General features: G+C 32.1%; 1 protein-coding gene across 1 annotated transcript; it reads right to left on the bottom strand.

The window, feature by feature from the left end:
* Positions 1-1459: 1459 nt before the first annotated feature.
* LOC105138970 (zeaxanthin epoxidase, chloroplastic-like) lies at positions 1460-8446 on the bottom strand. The gene is made up of 16 exons (XM_011045237.1): positions 7799-8446; positions 6807-6969; positions 6539-6613; positions 6230-6330; positions 5953-6068; positions 5036-5247; positions 4595-4686; positions 3751-3865; positions 3555-3658; positions 2984-3029; positions 2801-2865; positions 2625-2711; positions 2452-2506; positions 2194-2282; positions 2017-2104; positions 1460-1831 (listed from the first exon to the last, which is right to left on the bottom strand). Exons 1-16 carry the CDS (start codon positions 8290-8292, stop codon positions 1748-1750), a joined length of 1986 nt encoding a protein of 661 aa, XP_011043539.1. The 5' UTR covers positions 8293-8446; the 3' UTR covers positions 1460-1747.
* Positions 8447-23171: the final 14725 nt, after the last annotated feature.

The raw sequence follows: 23171 nt of genomic DNA, 5'->3' as shown, positions 1-23171 counted from the left end.
ATTTTTGAGCACCAATAATTCGATCCGAATCTGACAAAATCACTAGTATAAGAAATGGCCATAGCCAGAAAGCAATTAATGCACCCCAAACGGTCGCTGAGCCTGCACCTGCTACCACATGAAACCTGACCTTAATCCCACCACGTGCAATCTCCACCGTCTGTTTACATCCATCACGTGCCACCTCTTCTTCGTCAAACCTTTAATACTATTCCTCCTAGCACATGCAATTGCAAACATCATATGTACAGAAACCCTAACAAATAGTTAGTGAATGATGTTATATGGATCTTTCTTCCTGGGTTTTAATGAGTGCATGGGCTTAGGTCTTCTCTAGTAGTCATGTCTGTATATCCAAAGACAAACATATTGGGTCCACTTTGTTTGATCTAAGTCATACCTAAAATTGACATATATATAAGATTAAAATGCAGCCATTGATCAAGCTTGAATATATGTAGCAATCTACAGTATATGTAATAAATTTGTACATGATGATTTGAGGTGATAGAGATTAATCAAAAACGTTGTCTTAGTTTTGTCTCGTGAGGAGGGGGGTGGTGGTGGCCTATCTTGTCCTTGGAAGAGGCGCTCAGATTGGCAATGCATTGTTGCTTTTGTCATCCACAGGGAGACAGTCGCACTTGGTGTGGGCTTTTAAAGTGATGGGTAATTGGAGGGTTGTGTGATTCAAGATATAAAGTTAGAAGATTGCCATGAAAATTTCGGATGGTGACAACTCGTTGACATGAAGAGGAGGGTTCCTTGGACGATAGCGCCACAGTGACTGGTATTAGGCTAGTCTCGTTTTGGTACATTATTGAAGGCCAGGGCAGGTGAGCTTTTGTCAATGGTTCAACGTGTGAACCACAATTTGCACCTCTCAATGCAGAAGCTCAATAATTGCTGTTTTGATTTATGGGCTGTGTGAAAACTTGTCTGCAAATGGGCTGCACAAAAGTTGCTTTGGACCAAAACCTTGACCCGCAACTGCAGATTTATGAAGCTTCGTTTCTCTGAGAAATGCTTTCATGGTGGAATCAAAACATGAGATGGTTAACTTGATGCTCAAGCATCTTGTTCTAATTGTATTTCTCTAGCTACACATGCAATTTATTTATATTGCATTCTTTTTAACCCTTTATGCTTTCTTTATTACTTGCGCTCTGATTCATTTCCTGTTCTTCAATTGTTTTTTATGTTTATCACAAGGGCACCAATCCATGCTAAGCATATCCACATCTTTGATCAGCAAGGGGAGTTGCTTATCTCTTGACTGATTGATTTCCCAATTATCTTGTTAACAGGAAGAATTATTCGGATACACTACCCCGCATAGCCAGTTGAAACATATTAATGCATCGAGAGAGGTAGATCAACCTGGTTTCCATGGCCACAAGGCAGCTAGTGAATCTCCTGCGTATATTTTTTGGACCATAATTAGGTGGACGCTCGAAAGGGAAAAAAAATAATAATCTACCTTCTATCTTTGCCAATAATCTTACTTTGATCATTCTTTAAACTCATGGAGGATTTACATTGATAATCTTACTGGCATCTCTTTTTTTTTTTTTTGAGAATAATTCTAGTTCATACTAGAACAATGGATGAATTTCCCAAATCTTATACAAGGCTCTGTACTTCCAACCCTCGAGTGTAAAAATGGCAGCAGAATGACATTGCTCACTGCACCGAATAATTGCTGTATAAATTACTGTGCAAGTAAAATGCAATGACCTCCAGAGTTTTATACTGACTGAAGAACTTGACCCTCATCCTTCTTCTCTGAAATCTTTGGAGGAGATCTCATCACCTTTACTCGAAATATTACCTGAACATGGAAGCTCACAACGTTTTTCTCATGGAATTTATTTGGAAACACTATCGTACGAGACATGCTAGTAAAGATACAATGAAAGTGAGACCAGCACATACTGGTTACTATATTGCATTTAGAGTATGGATTTAATTTAATTTAAAAGAAAAGCTATCAACAGGGAAGAGATTGTTTGTCACCTTCTTATCTGAACCAAACTCAATCATGTCTGATGGATGGAATCGGGTAGGAAAATTTGGAGGTGCCCTATACCGTCTCCCCTCAATACTGCACATGTATAAGAGTTCCATCTTAGAGAAGAACTCCATCATAAAATATGAAATACAGGAAGATGTATCTTGATTTCCACAACTTACTCTGTGATAAAGGTACCATGCTCACTGCGCAAATCAATCAAGTAAAATGCACCATCTTTACAAGTTATACGAGCATGTGTTTTTGAAACCTGACATTAAAAAGAAAAGAAAAAAAAACGACAACAAAGGAGCATTTTTGTTTAAACACTAATGAAAAAGAACCTTACTATTACACTTTTACTTTTCATTTCATCATTATAGGAATCAAGTTTCTAAGGGCAACACAAAAACTCGGTAGGCATATCAGGCCTGTATTACCTGCGGTGCAGGTATCACTATGGACATTCCCGGAAAATCCTCTTGTGAGACACTCCTGTAATTACAAAACACCACCACAAGATGTGTCATGCTGGATGGTTGCGGAGTGATGACAAAGTCGTCCACTGAGTTGAAATTGGTTTATTGCAATTAAATAAAAATCAAATGCATACCCAACCACACAGGGTTTGTTCTCATCCCTACTTAAACCAATAGGTTGTGAAGCAACAGCATCATTTCCACATGGTAAAAGAAACCACCTACAAAACAAGGAAGATGGATAATGAGACAGTAGTTGCATCATGACAAAATGCGCCAAGAAAAGATTCACCAGCCGCATAACACATACTCTCCATTAAGAGAACGCTCTAGGGCATCATCATCTACAAACCATCTTCGCAACTGGTCACTAGCCTAACAATATGATCAATCACATATTAGATTCCATCACATATCAAAATCTTCTAATTTCAAGAATAAGATAAAATAAGCTACCCTTGAAAATAAACTAAATGTCATTAAGGCAACATACTTTGTCCGAGAGTCGGCAACTCAGAGACCTCCCTTCAAGTTTTGAACTGCAGAAGAAAACAAGTTTTCCAGTTGGGTTAAAAAGATTAACAGAGCATTTTCCAGTTGGGTTAAAAAGATTAACAGAGCAGAGGGTACCACAAATGTGAAGCTTATGATTATAGAAATTCTTGGTTTATTCCTCAATCCAACCACCCTTATGTGAATAATCATATGAACTTATTATAACACTTCTTTTTCTAGAAACCCTCTCATTTCCAATGCTTAAATATATTTTCTAGAATCCTGAACTATCCATTAGCTCATAGTTCTAAATTGTTCATCACATAAAAGCTTTAGATTTTCAGTCCTAAAGAGAGCAAAAGAACATGCTAAAGCTGTGACATGTTACAGGAGAGAAACCTGTGACATGTTACATCTAATATGCCATAAAATTCTACATTCAGAAGAAAATAACTTGAACACGAGTTATCATGGTTTTAATCAGATGAAAATTTTCTGTAACAAATGTATAGTAAATATCTAAGAAAAAAATCAACTACGCAGAAAAAATTGGGTTTCCAAGTTCCAACCTATTTCCGCCCAACACCCAATCAAGCATTACAGGCATTGCTATGTCAATAAAAAACCTGCCTCCGACTCTTCCCGGGTGAGGTATCCGAAAATTTGTCAAGAACTGAAAACAGTGTAAAAGGGCATATCAGTTATGGACGAATAATTCTGACTGCTATCTTAGTTTCTTAACATGTAATCATCAAAGACACTGACCGACAGGGGACCGAGTCCTACACCCAGATACGCCTTGTATGTTGAAGCCATAATTGCTGCCATTCTTGCCATTCCGTGTATAATAGCAACTCGAAGTCTTCTAGCATTCTCATAGCTGTGGAAAGAAGGAAGTATGAATCAATTAGAAAAGTTAGTGGTTATAAAAATCCATCATATTATATGTAAAAAAAAACCAGGTCAGTCAGAATCTGAATAAAGGTCAGTCCTTGCTAACCAGTATCCTTAATTCTAATGTACTAAATAGCATGCAACATCCTGCAAACCATCCAAATTAGAGGATCTTCCACAGTGAGTGGCGACCACATACTCCAAGAAAAAGAGAGAGAATGGCAAGGCAAATAGTTAAACACAGTTCTTGTCCGTTACCCATGATACATCATAATCTGTTCACAGAAAGCTTTACATACTTCTATAGAGGAGACACTTTCCAGAAAAGCAGAATAGAAGTTTCCTGAAGACAAACATCCAGATAACAATGACTGATTACTTCAAGATGAATGCATTTCAAGGACAGGCTAATTGTTCCTTAGATAAAGCCTGAGTTCTGGTGAGATGATTTAGCAACAATGCTTATCAATTGCAAGCACAGGTACACATTACACTCAACATGCTTATTCTTAAAGTGGAATGTTCTGTGGTCACTACTTAAAGGGAGCTAAACTGAAGACCACTCAAGAAAGCTTTGAACTCAAAATTGTGAGATGCCTTGCAATTGTCCACGTGAATGATTTCCATTTTATTTCCGAGTCTCATGTCTGGACACTATACCAGCCTCAAAATTTTATGCATTTTCAGATCATTTATAAAACATCTAACATGTTACCTCCTTAGTGAAGAAAGAACATCAACAGGGGTTCCTGATTCAATGCTTTGTTTCCATGCTCTCTCAAGTTCCGATGCGAGTTGGTAGCTATCCTGCCACATCGAAATACATTGTTCATTTAGGTGTATTTTTGAAATTGTTCATTCAACTCAATTTTTGCTTAGTCTCTCTCCTAAAGAATTTTTGAAGACAATAATATCCGATAAGAAACATGATACTGCTCATTTATTTTATGCAATAAAAGTAAAAATTGATGTTAAGAGGATGTACATAAATATGTTTTTTTCAGTGAAGGAGACATTCAAGAGTTCAAGAAGCATAAGAGAATTACACAAGAGGCCAACGTTAATTATGTGATACAATCCTTGGAAAAGTTTATACATTTGAAGGTAAAAACCACCAATAAAGCATCGGTCCAGATTCACAAAGAGGAAGGTATACCTCAATGGCCATGCATCCCCCTTGACCCATATTCGGTTGCATGGCATGGACAGAATCCCCAAGCAAGGTCACGCGGCCCTTTCCCCATGTAATAATGGGTTCCCTGTCATAAATGTCACGTCGAAGAATGGAATCTTCATCTGTGGTCAGTAGCAAATCTATCACATTATCACACCAACCCTCAAATATTTTCAAGAGCCTATCCTTTTTACCTGCAGAAATATGAATAGGAAAGATAACATTAGAAACTGACATTAGAAAATGATAAAAAAAGTGCTTCATCACCATTTTAATCCTTTTACTCATGAGATGGATTCGTCAATATTATCATGGATTTATAGCTTAATCATACTTTAAAGTGCACTTTGTTAGAGGATTCAGAATCCAAATGAACATTAAGAACAAGTTCGCTCATAGTTCATTTAAAACTCAGCAGTGTCACTCCACTCCACCACATTGACCAATAAAACGACAAATACTTGAAACATAACTTTAGTAACATCGAGCGAAAATACTATTTATTTCTCAAAAGCCATATTTTATAAAAGGAGGAACCTCCTGTTGTAAATTTACCAAGCAGCAAGAACTTCATGACAGATTACATTCCACAAACATCCTTTCTTACAACATAAACTGCTATAGTATCAGAAGCATATTTTAACCTTATTGCTTTCGGTTTATGACTTCTCAGTTGAAAGTTTAGACCTTGTCAGATGCAATTGTATTTTGTATCTTAAAAAGGAGTTTAGATGACTTTGAATGATCATGTTGTCAAGCCAAGATAAAAAATATGTTGCATGAAGTAAACTTATTTCTATGAAACACTAAAAGAATGTTTCAACTGTATAAATACTTCAACAAAATATCCTATTCAGAGCATGCTTATAATGGATCTAGAGCTTCTAAAAATTATCTACCATGGGGGGCATCCATGCCACCAGGTGATTCCTTGTGAAATGCATACCACTGCATCTTTCCAGCACCCACGTCTGAAGAAACAAAGTATTGTTTGTGACCCAAAAATACACGATACCTTCAATAAAAATAAAAAATAAAAATCTAAGTTAGCATCTAGATGAAATTCAATTCAACTAATTAAAATTGTACATTCTATTGAATTTGAACAAGGTATCCTGTGCAGAAAAAAAGCACCTATGAAGGTGGAAAGTTGTTATTCAATGAAATCAAACATACCCAACAGTCTCAATATCAACAGGCACAAAATCTGCTATACCGGTATAACATGTATAGCCTGAGTACACTGCTTCCTTGGGCCCGAATAAGTTCTTCCTCACCTGTGCAGAAGACAAACATAAGGAATTTCAATCATACTATAGTTCTCAACTCCAGAACAATATAAATTGTACTTGTAACAGAACTTTATATGCACACTCGATTGAGGCGATTGACTGATAGCATTTGTTGAGATCATTCAAAAGATTGTTTTTATTTTGATAAAATTTGCTCTCAAAGGGACAAAGAAAGAACTTGACATAGCCATACCTTTGACCATATTCCATCAGCACCAACTAGGAGATCGCCTTCATATTGTTGCCCATTCTCGAGCACCACAGTGACCTACACTTGTAAATTTCAAAGAACAAATTAATAAATGTGAAAATTCAAGATGTGGACAATATGCTTTTAATTGACAAACCAGTAAGTCAAATGAATATCCCATTGAGCAAGAAATGAAAAACTAGAAAGAACTCTCAGTGAGGGAAGGAGTTGACAAAAGGACAATCTTCAACAAAACAGCAGTTCATATTACCTTATCCCCATCATCCTGAAAACTAACAACATTACTATCATTAAGAATCGTATCATCTCCAACTGAACGAGCTAGGATTTGTTGCAAAGTCATTCGGCTAATAACTCTTGTGACTGGAAGCCCTCGTTCTGCTGCAGGAGTGAAGGTATCAAACTTGACATACCTGATAACCATTTATCATTCAATGTCATTGGGGGCTAACACTTACATCTGATAGGTCAATCAAAACAACAAAGTTCTGAAACACGTAATTTTTGTTGATAGTACGAGACTTTTCTTTGATAGTATAAACTAGCAAGTGATCCAGGTCTACCAATCATCATTTCTGCTAGTTCGAACACAATTATATTTTTCATTAGAAATTCCCAGGTCTGTTGAGGCCAAACCACAAGTTTTGTAGGAAAATTTAACGAACAAGCCCAAAAACAGAAAAAGTAGCAGTTTCAGAAGTTTTGTAAGCCAACTATCTGATTCTGATTGATTAGAAGGAAAAAAGAAGAAGCAAAAAGAACAAGGTTGGGATAAATCCAACCGAATTTCAATACTTTCCATATCAGTAAGCCTGGAATTTGTTCACTTTCACTGTTTTGGGAATCGTCAGTGTGAAAATCATCGCTTTCAACCTTTACAAATTACTTACAGCCTCATACAAGTTTATTGTGAGAAAAAGATGCAAACTTCAGCTTCATATATCAGTTTCACTTTTTGTAAGTACTCAGAACCAGCACAACTTGCTAATCACCATACTCATAAACTTCAACTACAACTACAAAACAACTTCAGCAGCAAGAAAAACAAACCAACAGATTCTTCAAATTCATCACCATGGATACAGCGAACCACAACTACAAAGCTTCAATTCTTCAAACATAGCCGAAATTACCATAAACTTGAGAGGCCAACCACAAAGCTATAGAAAGTAAAATAAATACCAAGTAAGGGAAAAACAAAACGAGGGCAGATATGAAGGATTAAAGATGGAAACAACATACCAAGTACCAGAGATCCCATCAACAAGTCCATTAATCCTATCACCAGTGATACACCCAGCTCTCATAACCTCTTCAGCAACATCTAAATCAATAGCTTCCAAAGCAGCTAATGCATTGCTCTGTATCTGAATTGGACCTCTATATTGTCCTTCTCCTCTTACTGCACTCAAATCCTTCTCAAAAACCATCACATCAAACCCTTTATTTTTTGCTGCCAATGCAAAAACCAGCCCTCCAATCCCACCTCCAGCAACCAGAACCTTTAACTTTCTTTGCTCCGATTGTTTCCCTTCTGATTTACTCACAGCAGGTGTCTCAGTCACTACAGCTTCCACTTTCAATTTCTTAGCACTAGTACTTGTCTTGGTTTTGAAGTTGTAGTTAGAGTGTGTGGAAGACAACAATTCTAGTGAGTTGTTAAAGATTGGGGTTGGAAAGTGGGTTCTTGAAGAAACAGCTGTTAAAGTGTTGCCAAACAAAGTTGAGGATGCCATTTTTGCTGTGCCTTTCTTGTTCTGTGTTTGATATGGGAAAGCTCAAAACAAAGAGTAGACTGTATATGGAGTTATGGCCACTACTACTCTTACCATGTAAATTGGATTATATGCTATTGCTCCTTTTGATGCCAAGGGAAGTGGGATTTTTTTTTTTTGCTCTTGTTGCTAAAAATTGGTGGGGTTTGAGAGATTTTGAGCCAATCCATGAATTTGAAGCAAACAAATATAGAACACTAGTCCCTCAGATTGTGATGCCACGTGTCATTTCCGTGTGATGGTATCTTTGACAATAGTTGACATCTCTCTGGTGGCCGTTTCTCGTTAACAAATATTACTAATATATTATTAATTATAAACAAAAAATAATGAGCTTGGGAACTATTGGGAACCACGTTCCCCGTTCATTGCATCGTGGTATCCTATTCTCCAGTTCTGTGTTGTTTTGTTTTTTAAATTTTTATAATAATTTTTTTTATTGATTTTATTTTTTATTATTAAAATGATTGAAAAATTATTTTTGTATTTTTTTGTATTTTTTTTTACATTTATGTAAGTTAGTCTACTTTGCAAGTTTAAACCTTAATTTATTATAGATTTGTGGGGTATTTTTATATTAAAATTGACTTTTTTGTATCATTTATATTTTTTTATATAATTAAAAAATATCAGTTTAAGAGAAAAATCATGTTATTAAACTTTATAAAATTCATAAATCTATTTATAGGTTTGGCTAGTTGATTTGATTCATCGGTATAATAAATTTAATTTTTTTAAAATATTTTTCAATTTCATCCGTTAATTGAAATTTTAATTTGATAATTTGTTTCATTTTATTTTTTATGAGATTATCACGATCTAAAAAAAATCCAATATTAGATTGATATTTGATTTTGTGATTGTTTATTTTTGTTATTATATAGTTAAATAAAAAATAATTTAGAAAAAATAAAATATAATCTTAGTGGAGTTCAAACGTTAATTTGACATGTTAGCTTGGGTTAATCAATTCATATATTTGACTAGTTTACCTACGTACTATATATGTTTTTTTCTTTAATTGTTTTTTTATTTAGTCTTTAAATATTAAATTAATTGAGAAATAGACTGTATGTTTTATTTTTGTTTGCTTTCTATATGGTTATTATTGTTTAAAATAAATATATGTTTTTAGATTTGAGTCCAATTTTATGAGTATCTATTTTTATTATATAATTAATAAAAAAATTATATAAAAAAAGTTGCAGGGGATCGAGATCGATCTAATTTATCATTGTTTTAATATTTTTTATAAAAAAATTACCATTTTAATTTTTTTTTAAAGTTAAGTTATATTTTAACCAGTAATCAATATTGTATTTAGACTCATAAAATCAATTAATTTAATTCAAATCAATAATTATGTAGTTTAATTGAATGCTTGGTTTAGGCAAAAAATAGAGTCAAGGGATTTCATGCTCTACCCGACTAAGTTTAATGATACTATTGAAAATATTTTCATGTTTTTAATATTGTTTTTTATATTTATTTTAAAAATTAATCTAACTTATGAAAGAGCACAGACAAACAAATAGACTAATTAAAATATTATTTTTGAAAATTTATCTATTTATAATTGTTTTTAAAGAAAATCTTGAACTCTTATATAAATATTTTGTGAATTTAAGCAACCTGATCTTTATTTTGTGCACATTAAACCTATAAAGGAATTAATGGTTACTAACAACAAAATTACTACTAAGATATATGATACGAAAAAATTCAATAAATTTATTACCATTTTATAAGAGAATGAAGTTAGTGAGATTAAATATCAAATCTTCTTTCTCATTTCAGTTTTTGGCAAAAACACGGCATAATGATGAATTAGTGTAATTATACTATTATAATAGTTGTGTATCTAGTATTTTTTTTAATTAAATATGCTTAAATTTTAACGATCCATTTTATTTGATTATTACGTAAAGGTGAAGAGCTATTCTCATTGCCTAGTTTAAAACTCAATGAACCTCTCAATAATATAAACAATATAATTAACCAATTTAAGATAATTTCTACTTGAAACACGACATGAAATTGAAAAATATGTTAGGTACAGCGTTTGGCCACTTGAATCAAATATCAAGGAAAGGTGATGGAATGGGGAAAAAAATCCTGGTTGAGGCCGAGAGAGAGTTGGGGGGTGGGGGTCTCAAGCGATGGCATTAACAAAATCATAATGGGAGATTAAGGCGGTGGAGAGTAAATTAACTAATTAGAAGAAGTAGATTAGGCTAGGTCAATGGCCACCCATGCTTTTGGCCTTCCTTTGGGGTCGGAAGGTGGAAACCACCCAGGGGCCTACCGCATGCGTGGCGAACGCAAGGCTGCGATGACCTACCCCCACCTCCCCATTCGATATTGGTGTCAATGTCAGTGTCAATGTCACTGCAAAAGTCGGCAGGTGATATTTTAGTCTTATCACTTTCGAGATGTAATAGAAATCGGTTACGTTAAGTATACCTGAGCAAAATTATAAAAGAGTTATATAAATATATATATATATAGGACATTGGATAATTTTCATTTTGTTTTCGAGGTTTTCTTGGTTAAGTGGAGGTTACCTTCATTTCATAAAGTATAATTAATAGATATATCTTATTTATTTATAAAGTTTCATTTATTTACAAAGGATTTTAAATCATTATCCAGGTTATTCTCAACCTAAATCAATTATGTAATCAACATACTTAAATTTTATTGATTGCAATTATTTATTATCTATAACTAAACATTAATAGCAGGCATAAAATCAAGCCCAACATTAAGTAAAAATATAGGTTAAAGTCTAAGCTGAGTACTAAGAAAAAGAGATGCAAAGCCAAGTCTAAAGAGAGAAAATAGAAGGCTAACACCTAACCTGGAATGAAAAAACTAACCCCAACATAGAAGAAAAAAGGAAGGGAAAAATCTAGAAGGAAGAAGGAAGGGCAAAACTTAACATAAATAGACAAATGAGGCCCAAATGATGGAAAAGAAGAGTTTAAAACGAAATCCAATAATGCTGAAAAACGGGTTCAAAACCAAACTCATTGATCTTTCTGTTTTGATGTTTTAGTAATTATCATTCTTGCACTAACATGACATCAAATAATGTTTAAGCAAGCTCACACTATAACAACTACTCACTTGAATGTTTTTTTTTATAAGTTAACAATATGAATGTCTTGCTTCACAAGTTAATACTGTGGTTACATGTCTAAACTTGTTATTTTACAAGTTAGTTACGGAGTCATTCACGATAAAGATAATTATTTTTTATAATTACATTTATAAGTAGGGTATGTAATAGGTCTGCAACTCTACTCCACGCAATGTATATTAATGTGATTCATAGTTGTATAAAATCTAAGGATCACTAGGTACGCAACTCAACTCATCTAAAAACATGACTACATAACATTCTCTTGCATTTCAATTTTATTATTCTATGGATTGGATTTATCATATGCTTTTCTAACTTAAGCATTAAAGACTATCATATATAGGAGACTTGTTTTACTTAAAACATAAGCCACAGTCAGCCAAGCCCAACTTAAAAATATTTTTCAAAACCCACCAAACAACTATATAAAATCCCAAAATCATTTGAATTTTATTCAACTTTGTTAAAGACATCATTTTTAGGGATTTATACAAAAGTAAATTCAATTTCATTTATTTCCTATCATTTTACATGGTTGACAACCTAGAGATTCAAGGACATGAAAAGACGACAAACCTCACCATCATAAGTATATCAACTCCTCTAGATTCCCCAAAACTAACATAATAAAGATGCTCGTGGAGGCTAGTTATTCGCCCAAGAGAAACTCAAGGCCTTACCTCTTCCACCACCATTTGCTCCATTATATATACCTTTCATTGCTAACAAATAACTCTAGCTCGAGAAAGGAAAATGTTAAGATGACATATATAAGAGAAAAAAGGATGCTTTATCATCTCTACACCCTACACAAAAGCCACTCTCAGTATCATGAAATTTTTTCTCCAAATGGATACTCCAAGTATGATAAAGGTAAGTCTAAGGACAAGTTAGCATAAAATCATCACCACCACTCTTCATGGACTTCCCTTGAAAGCTTATATGAAAAAAAAAAAAAAAACCTAGAAAGGAGCTTATCCCATAGCTATGAAGACCCCTAACATAGAGGTGTACAACCTTCACCTCATGTGGGGTTTCCTATTCACTAAACAAATGTTGAACATTTATTTTTTCAAGAATTTTATTGTCATAAAAATAAATCTAGATAGCTGCAATGAGCACATAGATCTAAAATAACATGTGCAAAACATGTATATTAGCCTAGAATTTATCATAAAGACAGAGGCATTATGTGTAAAATCTTCTTAACCACATTCTTTAGGTTAGCCTAAATATGGTACTATAACTTGCTTTTCAAATCTATTTTTAGCTTTAAGGATCTCTATGCATAGTTTATAACTCATTTTAACATGGACATCCCATCCAAGAAAAATTCACCAAACTCTTTGCCACCACATAATATGATAATAAAGTTATCACTGTTTATATGAAAATATTTAATGAGAAAATGCTCAAAATGAAACATTTACTTGAGCTAGTGGTTGTATACGCCTTGATTAATGGGATGTATGACTTATTTTGTGGAAAACACTGTATACTCTCCTAGTTATGACTCTTATAAAATTTAAACAAGTAATGGTTCCTAATTTATTTACATGATATTTAATTTGCATGTTATATTATCATAGAAAGTACAATAATTTTTCTTATTTATATTTTTACCAAAAATTTAGCAAAGTTTTTTCTATTTTTTTAATACTAAGTTATTGACTCAACCAATTTTCACTACTTGCAAATAAAATTTCAATATTTTCCCATCATCCAAGACTTTCTTATTTATATTATAACTAGCATAAGAACATACCTTTTCTTTTATTCAATATTTACTCCAATAAATCAATTATTATATTATTCAAGAAATACTATGAATAATGAGATAATTAATTTAAATATGACACAATTTAAGACACATTCATTTTAAAGCAAAATAATTACAATCATATGATTTTTAAAAGAAACTAGTTTAAATACATCATTCATATTTAATTTGGATTCATACACTTTTTGAATACAAAATTATATTACATCACAAAATATGCATTTGATTACATAAAATTATAAATATAAGATCCACTACTCAGCACAACACTATGAGGTACATTATATTTATGCAATACCCAATACAATCAACTTATACATAATAAATATTTATTATTACAACTTTTATGTATAGATATTCCCATATAATACAGTTGCATAGTTTAAGAACATACAATGTCTTCTTTAGCTCAAATCGGGCACTTGATCTATTACTACATTAATAGATTTCTCCAATTGCCCATTAACCTTGGTATTATCCCATTAACTAGGGAACCAATATCTTCATCTACCCATTAACCAGGGTAATAGTCTCATTAACTAGGGTATAATTATCTATTAATCAAGGCACTAGTCTTATTAACCAGGGTAAATAGTTTCTCTAATTTCCCATTATGTTTGCTTTAAAGTACGGAGCACCTATATGATATATTGGCACGTGAAATGATCCCTTTTTACTAATTGTGTTTTACAGCCTCTTTTATATCAATATGGACAATCTCATTTACTATTAAATCCTCAACTTATTTTGAAATTTAACTATATAAACAATCATTTTATTCTCGACTTAAAATAACTTAATACCATATCACTTAACCTAATCATTATAAGCCATTTAACCCATATAAACAATTTTATTTTTATAATTTTCATAACTTAAATCTTACATTGAGAGCATTTCTAAACAAATTTTTTAAAGTTAGCTACTTCTAGCTGACTTAACTTAATCGCTTAAAAATATTAATCAATATTTTAACTATATCCAAAGTTATAGAATTCAATGTCGTATATAGTTTGTTTCATCTAAAAACTATCATACAGGGATACAACTTTAATAAAGAGCATAAAACTCAATTCTACCATTTACACCTCCAACACTACTCATTGTTACAACATCTAAAAACTATCCATCAAGATTTAATTCGACTTTCCTTTAGTTTTTAACTTGTATTTAAAGTTTTAGAAACATGTAACACATCATAAATCCTTATAAAATATGGGGGCAAAGCTAACTTATAAGCTATAAGTCCAATCATTTTTTCAATTTCAAAAGATCTAATGTACCTCGGTGCTAATTTTTCCTTTATGCCAAAGCATAACATGTATTTCCAAGGAGTGACCTTTAAAAATACTCTATCCCCAACATTAAACTCAAAAGGTCTTCTTTTAATGTTTGCGTAACTCTTTTATCTATTTTAGATTACCTTTATTTTATCATTTATGATCCTTACCTTTTCTGATGTAATCTGCATTAATTCAAAACCCATTATCTTCCACCAAGTTCCAACATATAGGTGTTTGAAATCATTGACAATACAAGGTTTCATAAGAAGTCATCCCTATAGTAGCTTGGTAATTATTATTACAGGGAAGCTCTACAAGTGGCAAATGATCCTTCTAATTTCCTCCAAACTTTAATACGCATGCTCTTATCAAATCCACCAAAGTCTGAATTAGTCTTTCAGATTGTCCATTTGTTTAAAGGTGAAAAAAAGTGTTTAAGTTCAATCTCATTTTTAAAGCATGTTGTATACTTGGCTATAAATGAGATGTGAACCTAGGGTTACGATCTAAAATAACTAACATTCATATCCCGTGCAATCTTACTACTTCATTCACATATAATTTAATCGATTTATCGACTGAGTTTGTCATCTTCATAGAAAAAAAAAAAGAACAGACTTAGTTAATCTATCTATTATCACCTAAACAACATCATTGCCTTTTTTTTTTTGGCAAACCTGATTCAAAGTCTGTAATGATGTCTTTCTATTTCCACTAAGGTATCATCGGTAGTTGTAAAAACCATGCTGGCTTCTGATGTTCTACCTTTACTTGTTGACAAATACCATATTTAGCCACATGTTCTAGTATCTCTTTTTTCATATTCGGCCATTAATAAAATATTTTTCTGAAGAAGTACCACAAACCTTGACTTATAAGCTTCATGTAATACCTTTTCTTTCATTGCCTTATCTTCAAGTAAATACATCTGTCATTTTCTTACTATCATTCCATCCTTTAAAATTTGGAAAGGATTTTTCATCCCTAACTTCACTTTATCCATTTACCAACTTCAAAATCTTTGAGCTTCTAACATTTTATCCTGAAGCATCAACTTTACTTTTAATTGAGTTATCAAAGAGTTTTTAAGCCCTATCTATATCTAAGCATCAATCTTTTCTAAATCCAGTAATTCCCTTTCACAATAATCATCTAACTTCTTTACAATTATCTTATTTTTACAACTAAGGGCACTTGCAACAATATTTGCTCTCCCAGATAGTAGTCTATTACACAATTATAATCTTTAATTAATTTCACCCATCACCTTTATCTCATATTCAATTTTTTTCTTGTCATCAGATACATCAGACTTTTATGATTTCTAAAAATTTGAACTCGAGTTTCATATAAATAATACTCTCATCCCCTTGAAGTAAATACCACAACAACTAACAATAAGTCATGCACCACATAATTAACCTTATAAAACTTTAATTGTATTGCGGCATAAGCAATCACCCTACCATATTACATCAATAAACAACCCAGATCTTTCTTTGATGCATCATTATACACCACAACATAGTGACATATGTACATTATAGTTAAATTCCTTGTCTGTGCATACATTATTTGATTATAAGGATACACTTTTATTACAAATAAACTTATGAGAAACTAGGAAAGAAATCCATATAGGGTGGAAAAAGGGTTTATTATAAGTACTCATTTAGATGAAAATGTAAATATTGATTATGTGTATGAGGGAATCAGGATGGACATAAAAGGGTGTGAGATGAGAGTTGATTTAATATTTGTTGCATGTGTGCGGCGTCGTGACGATCGTCCACCCTCCAGGAAAAATAATGGATGTGGTGTATTTCTGGAAAAATATAAAAAGATAAGAAATTCTTGTGTCTCTTATCAATGAAAATTTTGAATAGGAGTCGTCACCTAATATTCTGGTTACTAGGAACCCTAACTAGTTTTAGAGATCGAGTATGGAGACGAGTTGCGTAAAGAGAAAGTATTAGCACCCCAAATATGCCCTATCTAAGGTATGTTGTATTATTTTGTCTGTTAAAATCTAAAGTCACATTATGGTTTTTAATTATTGGTTTGTCTAAGGTTTAAGAAAAACCTTCTTTAATAAAGAGGTTATTATCTTTAATGCGGTTAAACCTAATTGTTCTATTGTAAAAAAAAAATTAAATATCTAGAATATGCATTATGTGTAATGTCATACCCCGAATACTAAAGGACAAAACAAAATAAAAGTTTTGTTGTTTTTGAAATTTTGGCCAATATTCTCTTAACTTTAATAAAGTGGTTATTAAAGCCAAAATGCATGCTAAAATATTATTTTTGGTCTATGAAAACTACAATATGATTTATTTTTTTTAGCTTTGAGATATTTGGCTGCATGCATAAAAATATTTTTTTAATTTTTTTTGTATTTTTAAAAGTTTTGATGAAAACCAAGTATTTTAATACTGGGGTTGTATTTTTATGGTGTATTTATTTGGAATGGGCCAGCATGGTCCAACATAAAAAATGATGGGTCAGCACCAGCCCAACATACAATAAAATGGGCCAGCAGAGACCCAACATGAAAATGGGTCGACACCGGCCTAACATAAAATGAAACGGACTGGCTCTGGCCCAAAACAAAATGGAACGGGCCAGCTTCAGCCCCAAAACAAAATAAGTGGAATTGACCTAACATGCAAAATAGGCAAAGACTGGCCCATTAAAATGATAATTGGTCGGTTACCATGCAAAGAATAATAACCAGCCAATTATTCATTGGCTACAGAATGTGAATTGCTCACGTTCTGCATGTTAATGAAAGGAAAAGAGAAGAAGACTGAGTAGAGAGGGAAGAAAACTTACCTAGTGAGAGGAGGCGCGACTATTGTCGTCGGCGGTGGAGACAGTGGCTGGCGGTTTGCTCTATTTTTTCTTCTCTCTCTCTCTCCTCTATTTTTTCTCTTTTCTGCTTCTTCTTCTCTTTTTCTCACTCGTCTTTTAGTCCCTTCACTCTATTTTTTTTCTTTCGTTTCGGTCTGTTTCTCCTCCTTACTCTCTCGATCGTCCTCTTTGGTCTACTTTTTTCTACCCTCTATTTTTATAGGCAATAACAGGAGAGACGTGGCTAGGGCGGCCACTGTGTTGCCGCCCCTCCACCATCCGTCCAACACGTGAAAAGTGGTGTTAGCATCTTTTTAAAGGTGTCGGCTGGAAAGATTGAGAGCGGTGACAGAGGAAGAAAGAAAAAATCATCTTCTTCCCCTGTTTCACACGTCCAGGGGAAGAGGATGATGATGCCGTTCAAAACGACACCCTTTTAATCTTCTCTCATTTTTTTTTAAGTGAATAGTGAATGAAACGATGTCATTTTGGTCAAAATGCGTCGTTTCATTTAAATGAAAAAGCAGTAAAATATGTCAATTTTCACATTAGTCGTCAATTTGTAATTTGCTCAATCAAGTCCTAAATTGAAATTGTAATTTAAAATCAATGCAATTGCATCCCTATAAAAAATCCAACAGCGACCCTGAAGTTGGCCCCATTTTTCACTTTGGTCCTTGGTTTTGAATTAGTGCAATTTGACCCTCAATTAAGCAATAAACTTCTAATTTCTCTAATTGGGCCCCTGATCCGGTTTTAATTTCAGCCCTCTACTTACGCGCCTTTTCTATTTTGGTCCATGGTTTTGGATTTCTTCAATTAAGTCCCTAATTGGCCATCAAACTTCAATATTTATGCAATTAAGCCCATGATTTGACCAAATTAACTTTGAAAAATTATAATTTGAACCTAGAACTTTAATTTCTTCCAATTAAAGCCTAAATTGACTCTAAAATTAATTTTTTTTGCAATCAAACTCTCCATAAATTCAACTAAACATTCAATAAAATTAAATCGAGTCCATAAACATTTGATTTTGAACTTTTCTTACTTAAATTGAATTTTCTTTATCAACAAAACTATCATCAGTAAATAAAATACTGTCAAATTTTAATCTTTATATTTTTGAACCCCCTCAACTAATTTTTACCTATTTTTTAAGCGTGTTGACATCCTTTTTTCACTGTTTATATTTTTTGATAATATTTTTTTGATTTGTTTGTATTTTCTTATTTTTCATGCGGGGGCCCCAAAAATGAGTTATAACAATACCTCTAGAGTTACATGATTTTGATGTCATCCTAAAAAAGGTTGGTTGAATATAAATAGGGTTCAGATGGGCTGTTTCGTGAAAATAGTAACTCTTCAATGACTATATGGTAGAAAAGTAATATTTAAAGGTGAAAGGAAAGTTATATCAAATTGTATTATTTTAATTATAACTGCTAGGAAAGTGATGAAGAAAGAAAGTGAGACAAAGCTCGAGTATGTGATGCATGTTAATAAGGAAAATGATGAGTTAGCAACCCTTCCCATAGTAAGAGAATTTTTAGAGGTGCAGTAATTACTAGATAAAAGGTTTATTCTTCTTAGAAATTCACCTTAAGGAGCTTTAGTTTTATTTTTAAAGAAGAATTATGGAACTCTCTGACTCTACATTGATTACAGGTAACTAAATATAATAACTATGAAGAATAAGCATCCACTTCCATGAATATATGATTTATCTGACAAACTAAAGGGGGCTAGAGTATTTTCAAAGATAGATTTAAGATCAATGTACTATTAGTTGAGGATTAAGAAAAATGATGTATCAAAGACTGCATTCAGTACTCGATAGGGATATTACAAGTTCTTAATTATACCATTTGAATTAGCAAATGCCATCGTAGTTTTCATGGATTTAATGAACTAGGTATTCTGACCATATTTAGATGAGTTTGTGGTGGTGTTTATCGATGATATTTTGGTTTACTCTAGCCTATATTTGGAGCATGAATAACTTTCGAGACAAGTATTATAGACTTTAAAGAAGCAGGTTAACCCCTACTACTAGCCCCTAACTGTACCTATTTGGCTAGTTTATCCATAGTAACAAATTACTGCCAAGTGTTAGCTCTCAATAAACCCAGCCTTTTAAGGGCAGTTCCTTAAAAAATGTCCTTACCCTCACAATAATGACACCCTCGACTTAAATATGAATAGTTTCATCATCTATTCTCCCCTGTATAAATATAATATCTCCCTGACAATGCAAAATAGTCCTTTGGATGCTTTTGCCCATATTGGGTACACTATAGATAGATGTACATCTTCTACTCTAAAGCTCTTCTGATGGAACTACCCCTCGAGTTTGACTTCCATCTAATCAACTCCACATCAAAACTTTGAGTAGATTCAATTGTTATTTCTTCTCCTATCTAAACTGAAAAACTATCCCTTACCCTTCTTAAAAAAAAAAGAGGTATGTCTAATGAATAACCCATATCTTTCTGTTTACCAAATCCAAACTGGCCTTACTGGCCCTTTATTATATGTTTCTAAAGCTTTTGTGTTCCTAATGAGCTCATTTATTGTGTCAAACTTGAATGCAATTAATCATTGCTTTAATTCTTCTCATAATCCACCTCACAATTCCTCAATTCTATGCTACTTGGTAGGAACATAATATAAAGCACATATAAAAAGGTTATGAAACCTTCTTTCATAGTCAAATACTTGTATATCTCCTTGTACTAAGGTCAAGGACTTTTGTTCCTTCACTTTGTGATGATATGATGAGTAGAGCTTATTTTAAAACTATTCTCTAAAATCATTCCATATTCATGTCCTTGTAGGTCTTCTCAATTGTATTATATCCTACCAAGACCATGCCTTGTTTGATAGTAAATGAGTAGCACAATTCACTCACATATCCTCTGCTACCTAAATCTGATTCATAGTATTCTTAATGATGTGAAGCCACCTACCCACTGCTTAGAATTTGATCCTTTTAAAAAAAGCTTGCATCCTAACTCTCTCATACTCCTTACAATCTGCATTAATATAACTATATTATCTATAAATATTGTAACTATTGGTGTTGCTCATGTTGTCGAAGTAATTAGAACTACTAAAGTTAGGGTATTAGGCATTGCCCTCATTATCTAGGCTATGAATATAGGGTTAGTGTGCAATGCAGTATTCCTGTAGATGTTGTTGCTACTAGTCTCTATCTTTGTTGACCTAACTTATTAAGCTATAACACTTCAATCTGTCTTGAAACAATATCATCTCGGAGTCTAGATGCCTCCCCTAACCTTGACTGATGAGATATCAGTGGAATACTAGACATAATATCTTCTAGGGGATCCTCCCCCTGCCTCTCCTCAATATCTATATGTTTAACCTATCTCCATATTAGAGGGGAATCAATTTTCACAAACTACAAATTTTATCCTTTTTGTATGATTTCTTCTCAAATATTTTTAAATAGGTTTGAAAATATTCTCCTCTTTTTTTTCATTCTTGCTGCAAGCTTAAAGAAGAATAAATGAAGTATTTATAGTTAAATATTTTAATATTTACATATTGACTCTGTTTTGCTTAGTTATTACATTTTGTATCCATCTTTTTCTCTTTTCTAACAATGATTGTTATATTTTCTTTTATTTTTTTAATTTCATCCTTTGTTACTTAATTTTATATCCTTAATTTAATTTAACTCATACTATCTTCAAGATAAAAATTTTATATTCTATTTTTTTTTAATTAAGGGTTTATAGAAAACCATATTAAAGTAAAAGCAAAAAAGTGTAGCTAGATAAGCACACCTACATCTCTAACAATATCAGGACAAGTACAACCGATTTTTAGGTAGTTCTTAGTCACTCAAGGAGCTTTTATTTACCTTGCATTCCTTAAACTCCTGAACACTATACCCTAGATACTCCAACATTCCTAAATACAATTATATTCCAGGTTGAAAGTGATATTATTCATGTACACTTCTCACCCGACACCTATTAACTCCAAGATACAGAAGGAAAATTTTTCAAATCATTTTAAATTATATTATTAATAAAATATTTTAAACTTATTCTCTATAAATAAAAGTAGCAATACCTCCATGATTAAGATTGCCTCTATATATCGCTGGTGTTTATAAAAATATCTTCATACAAAATCTTCATGTGTTTCATATCTCTATATAAAATTTGTCTCTAAGTAAAATATCTATATCTCCACACAAAATTCTTTTATTCAAATAAAATCTTCATATTTCTACATAAAACCTCCATATCTCTATAAAAAATCCCAACATGGTTCCTTATACTAGGTGAAAAAGCTACATTTCCTAGGTATAAAAAAAATCTCCATTTAGGTGGTAGCTTAAAAGCACAAGGCCATCTCAATTTGAGAAAAAAATATAAATTTCCTTGCTCCAATATCTATGATGAAACAAATGGCCATTTTATTCATATAATTTACAAGTAATAAACAAAAGTCTATAATCTTCATGTCTCCTAATTGAAAAAAAAAAACTCCACAAGTTTTCAAATAATTCTCATTTAAGCATGAGTAGCCTATTCAAGCAAAATATCTTACTCAAATACTCAAATAGACTTTAAACCTTGAAATACTCAAATAGACTTTAAACCTAAAAACCATAAACTTGTCACAAACTAAACCAAGTCTAAATGATGGTGAAGAGGGGCTCAAATACGAGTCTAATGGTGTTGAAAATTAGTTTCAAAACTAAATCCATCTTAATATTTTTTAACCTCAGATGCATTTATAATACTTTGTTTTACAAGTTATGGTTTTAATTGTTTTATAACAATCTTGAAGGTCAAAGACCATTAAGAAATTTATTTTAAGAATAAAGTGGTGTTAATGCTTCATGATTAAGCTAGAAGGCCGGTTGTGTTGTTTTATGGTTTTAATAGGGATTTAATTTTTTTTGTCTCAATTTGACTTAATGATGTTTTTTTTTTTTTTATGTTTTGAGTTTTTTTTCCCTCATTTCCACATTTATTTGTTATGCTTAATGTGCTTTACATTCTTTCTTGTAAAAGTTTCAGTACTAAACCTTTTATCTTCAATCTTTCTTTTAAGTTTTTAAGGCTATCATTTCATGTTTAACTGTGTTTGAATTTGGTTTTTAACATCAATTTTATACTTTTAGTCTTAGTTTGTGGTTTCATGATCATCAATTTGCATAAATCCTCCTTGTATGTGAGATTATTTTTATAGTTTTATGCGTTAAAAATGTAGTATCTTAAATATGACATTAATCTTATTTCAATAATTAGAAGCTTTTTTGCTTTATATGTTGCATTGCTTGTATGTTCACTTAATTTAATTATGTTATTGAGTCTTAAGTTTGTCATATCTGAAGGATAAGGTTTTACTTTCATCATTTATTTAGTTTTCTCATCTTTATAAATTGATCAATGCTCATATTGATAAACAAATAAAGTATGCATTTCTTTATTCTTTATTCTTTATTATTTTTTATCATTATTAGGGATTTTTGGTTTGATGTTCTTATATTTTGATCCATGTGTTTGGGGATGCCCTAATAATATCCTTTTAAGCTAGTTTTTCAATGTGCAAAGCTATCAATTGTTACTTATTTAGTTACATTTTCTGGTGGGGTGACCTTTTTATTTAATTATTTATTTTTTTGGATATTTTTTTATAAATAAACACTTTTTTTTTCAAGGATGCTTGTTTGATTATTACTTTTTGCATGTTATGGATTTGCCACTTTTGGTTTATATATATATATATATAT

Source organism: Populus euphratica, unplaced genomic scaffold, assembly GCF_000495115.2.
Source record: "Populus euphratica unplaced genomic scaffold, PopEup_1.0 scaffold188.1, whole genome shotgun sequence".
In the NCBI taxonomy this organism is placed as follows: Eukaryota; Viridiplantae; Streptophyta; class Magnoliopsida; order Malpighiales; family Salicaceae; genus Populus; species Populus euphratica.
Note: the sequence above shows the minus strand (reverse complement) of the source record. Positions and strands in the feature narration are given on the sequence as shown.

What these genes read in the sequence shown, in the direction of transcription:
- LOC105138970 (XM_011045237.1), bottom strand. Translation starts at nt 8,292, where the DNA reads ATGGCATCCTCAACTTTGTTTGGCAACACTTTAACAGCTGTTTCTTCA. An exon ending in AACAAACCCTGTGTGGTTGG is followed by an intron (nt 2,507 to 2,624) that starts GTATGCATTTGA and finishes TTGTAATTACAG; the next exon opens with GAGTGTCTCACAAGAGGATT. An exon ending in TAGTGATACCTGCACCGCAG is followed by an intron (nt 2,283 to 2,451) that starts GTAATACAGGCC and finishes TTTTAATGTCAG; the next exon opens with GTTTCAAAAACACATGCTCG.